Source organism: Ruditapes philippinarum, unplaced genomic scaffold (assembly GCF_026571515.1).
Source record: "Ruditapes philippinarum isolate M1 unplaced genomic scaffold, ASM2657151v2 ctg756_1_1_1_1, whole genome shotgun sequence".
Lineage (NCBI taxonomy): Eukaryota > Metazoa > Mollusca > Bivalvia > Venerida > Veneridae > Ruditapes > Ruditapes philippinarum.
Genome location: NW_026864914.1, coordinates 591,613 through 595,427, shown reverse-complemented (window position 1 = coordinate 595,427; position 3,815 = coordinate 591,613). Strand labels below are relative to the sequence as shown.

The 3,815-nt window shown below is 34.7% G+C and overlaps 2 protein-coding genes across 2 annotated transcripts; both read left to right on the top strand.

Moving 5' to 3' along the window:
- The first annotated feature begins 542 nt into the window (after positions 1-542).
- Positions 543-3,174, top strand: LOC132727268 (acetylcholinesterase-like). Its single transcript, XM_060712692.1, has 3 exons — positions 543-618; positions 848-2,302; positions 2,743-3,174. The coding sequence occupies exons 2-3, from the start codon at positions 1,917-1,919 to the stop codon at positions 3,020-3,022; spliced, it is 666 nt and encodes a 221-aa protein (XP_060568675.1). The 5' UTR covers positions 543-618; positions 848-1,916; the 3' UTR covers positions 3,023-3,174.
- On the top strand, positions 785-1,432 carry LOC132727256 (acetylcholinesterase-1-like). The gene has a single exon (XM_060712679.1). It carries the CDS (start codon positions 785-787, stop codon positions 1,430-1,432), a length of 648 nt encoding a protein of 215 aa, XP_060568662.1.
- Positions 3,175-3,815: the final 641 nt, after the last annotated feature.

The window sequence follows — 3,815 nt, the reverse complement described above, 5'->3', positions numbered from 1 at the left end:
CCATTGAATTTTACCATGATATTGAATTATAAACGAAACTTAAAGACCGGTGTAAAACAAAGTTTGACCCCGTAATAATTCATCAATTTTCAATCGTTGAGCTGTAAGGGGAGCTGAGGCGGTCCCTTTAACCCAATACACTATATGAAATACAAGCCTCTGACCGATAAAAGAAGTTAGAAAACGGACTCTAAACTCACAAGAACGCCCCGTTCTACATCTTGGATGTGGCAATTGATTCAAACCAAGTTTATGACTCAGACCAAGGCTCTGATTGTTAATGATTCTTCAGTGTCTCTCTTCCGAAAGCAGACCATTTCCAATAGAAAACCTAAAAATTTACATACCCGTAAAATGACTGCATTATAATTATAATTCAACGACTCATCAGATTTCAACGAATTTTTTAATCAAGATTTAAAGTTGCAACAGTGGCAGAGTCACTTTTTAAGTTGTAAAAAGACTTGGATTTTTTTTTCAACGGGGTCAAAATTTAATGTTACACCGGTATTCGTAAATAAATATTTTACCATGTACTGCTTGCTATGAAGTTTAAAGAACTAGAGGGACGAATGTAAACACCGGTTAGAGTTAAACTTAATAATAGATATATTTGAGGTAAGGATATGTTGAAAATACTATATTTATTCAATGTCGTACCTGAACTTTATATCACCCAACTTCTAAATTAAACAAGCACTATTCTTAACGTCCATGTGTTGAATATAGCATTTTCATAAAACTACCGAATCTTAATCTAAGCAATCATTAATATGAAAATAGAATGGATTTAAAGTTATCATTCCATATTTTTTGTTTAACGCTCGTTGTTTATGTGTATGGGCAGGAAGTAACGGTATTTACAACGGCTGGTGAATTTATAGGGACAACCGAGGAAACGACATTCAGCGGGGTACAATATAAAATAAAACAATTCTTAGGAATTCCATATGCTAAACCACCAATTGGTGACTTAAGATTCAGACAGCCAGAACCTTTACCAAAGCTACAAACACCATTCCGTGCTACTAGATACGGATTTATCTGCCCGCAGATTATTCTCCCGAGTGAACCATTAGTAGGGACACAAGATGAAGATTGTCTGCATCTTAATATCTTTGTTCCAACACAAACGCCTGATGATACAAATGGACATGCTGTTATGGTATGGATTCACGGAGGAAGGTTCATTTTAGGTTCATCCGATGAGTATGACAGCAAAATATTGTCAGGTTTCGGAAATGTCCTTGTAGTGACAATTAACTACAGACTCGGTCCACTTGGATTCTTCAGTACAATGAACTCGAACTGTCCTGGTAACTTCGGGTTATGGGATCAGATGTTGGCTTTAGCTGGATACGAGATAATTTTTTCGCCTTTGGTGGTGATGTTAACCGCATTACTGTTTTTGGTGAATCCGCTGGAGCGATAAGTGGCGAAATGCAAGGTATGAAACGAGAAAATATTGGTGTGTTCCACAGAATCATTGCTTCAAGCGGATCACCCTCTGTAAGGTCTATGAATTGTTCTAGAAATATACTGACTGGCGCCAGAGTTATGGCGGGAAAAGTTGGATGTGATTTGAAAAGCACTGCAGAGATGATTGAATGTCTCCGTAACATCACCTGACAGGATTACATCGGAGCAATAAATGCATTAAGCCAAGATTCAAATAGTATAGAATATTTGATATTTGACCCACTCGTTGATGGAGACTTTATAAAAGATGAGCCTAGAGATTTGTATGAAAGAGCAAAAACACAGACCATTGAAGAGCTTGAAGTTTTCAAATCCTTTGATTTGTTATCAGGAATGAACGCCATCGAAGGTGGATATTACTTGATGTATTTTGTAGAAGACGCAGATAAGTTTATGCCAACCAGAGACGAGATGGAAATGTGTATATACCAGCAGCAATGAACTTGGTTTACAATAGAACATTCCCTGAAACTATAATGCAAGTTATTGAAAATGAATACACAAACTGGTCTAGTCCATATGACTATCGTAATATCAGACGACAATTTGCTAAAATATTTGGAGATACAGGATTTGCAGTAACTAGTATCGAATTCTCACGGCTTCATGCTACATCACCACCGACATCTAAAACATATGTTTACAAATTTATGCCTAAACCATCAAAGCGAAGCGGTGGTTCTCCTGAGTGGATGGATGAAGCGAACCACGATGACGATATTCGTTTTGAATTTGGATTTATTGATCAACCAAATGCAGAGGATTGGGAAATTGAATTGTCGAAACACGTGATGCGGTATTGGACTAATTTTGCTAAAACAGGGTACGTCAAAATTCATCTTTTTTATATGTTATAATTTTTTTATATCTTTTTCATGTTAACGTTTACAAGTTGTTAATTTGGAATTATTGTTTCGTGATGTTATTTAATATTAACTGAATCATTTCAGATTGGTTTGATTACATTTGTTTTCCAATTTTATACCCCGTCGCTAACACATAAATGAAAATTGAAATAACAACTTTGAATATGACCATGTGGTTACCCTTCTAATCAGCAATATAATTATATATAATCAATCGCGCTGTATTAGTGTAATTTCTGACCAGTCCCAATGCTATGAGTATAAAAAACAGATATGTCTTACAAAAAGCCATAATTGAACAAAAAATTAAACTACAGTTTTATTCTCTTAAACTATTATTATGTGAAAGTAGACAAAGTTATGAAAAGAATTACTTAAATAATATATTATTTTACAGAGATCCAAATAGCCCAAATCATCCTGGACCTGTATGGCGCGAATACGACTTAATAAACCAGCATTACATGGAGCTAGATAGAGATTTGGGTGATACTGGCGGGAAGCAGTTCGCATTCGCAAAAGAGCTCAACTTCTGGTTGGAAGTGTTCCCAGACCTTGTGCACGCCACGGATAATCAGGGCATGAAAACATGTGGAACAATGATCAGTCTTGGAAATATACTTTTCAGCAGCACCACACCATTTTTCATGTTGTTTTTAAAAGCTCTCTTTATTTAAATCTTTGGAAGTAAGTCCATTCTTTTTTATAAGAACGACTGATGCCTTATTTTTTCATTTTCTCAAGAATATAACTTTTAGTTAAATTTAATCATATCTTATTGCTAAGAAAAATATGTAAATATACACAAAAACAACAAGCTTTCGAATTAAAAGATTGGACCCATTTTCGAGCAGCCCTACCCCATACAGTAGTGAACAGCTGAGTTTATTCCTTATTTTCACTAATAAAAAGAAAATGAATCCACCAACTTTGATCAAGCAACTCTTATAAGGGTGCAATAAATTGCAGGTTCGGGGGAACCAATTATGCTAGCATACGTCGTTATCCAAATCTACATAAACTAATTAACTATCTTTACTTATCATTCCTTATATCAAAATTAAAATATTTAAAAAAAAATGAATAATAAGTTCGGCCGTCTGTTCTCAAGTAATTTATCATTGCTTCATCGAACCTACATTTATTCAATATGTTTTCAAAAGTAAACAATCTTAAATTATATCAAATTCTATATCTTAAACTGAAGTGAACCATGCCATATAACCACTGCACCTAGGTTTCGACCTTTGCACGTGTGTGCCAAAATCTGACCTTTATTTGTTTAAACTATCCGTACGTGTATTTCCCCTCGGTAGATTTAAGCGCGCTGCAGTGTACTTTTTCAAGTATACTTGTAAATAACAGCAAGTAAAGAAATCCAAAATTAATGTTTACCTTGAAATAGCTCATAAGTTCTGTTTAAATTTTTGCATTCCGTTTTTTTGTTTCTGTTGTTTTGAAGTTGTTGAT

Coding starts and splice junctions, on each gene's coding strand:
- LOC132727268 (XM_060712692.1), top strand. CDS start 1,917: ATGAACTTGGTTTACAATAGAACATTCCCTGAAACTATAATGCAAGTT. Junction 2,303..2,742: donor ACTAATTTTGCTAAAACAGG/GTACGTCAAAAT, acceptor ATTATTTTACAG/AGATCCAAATAGCCCAAATC.
- LOC132727256 (XM_060712679.1), top strand. CDS start 785: ATGGATTTAAAGTTATCATTCCATATTTTTTGTTTAACGCTCGTTGTT.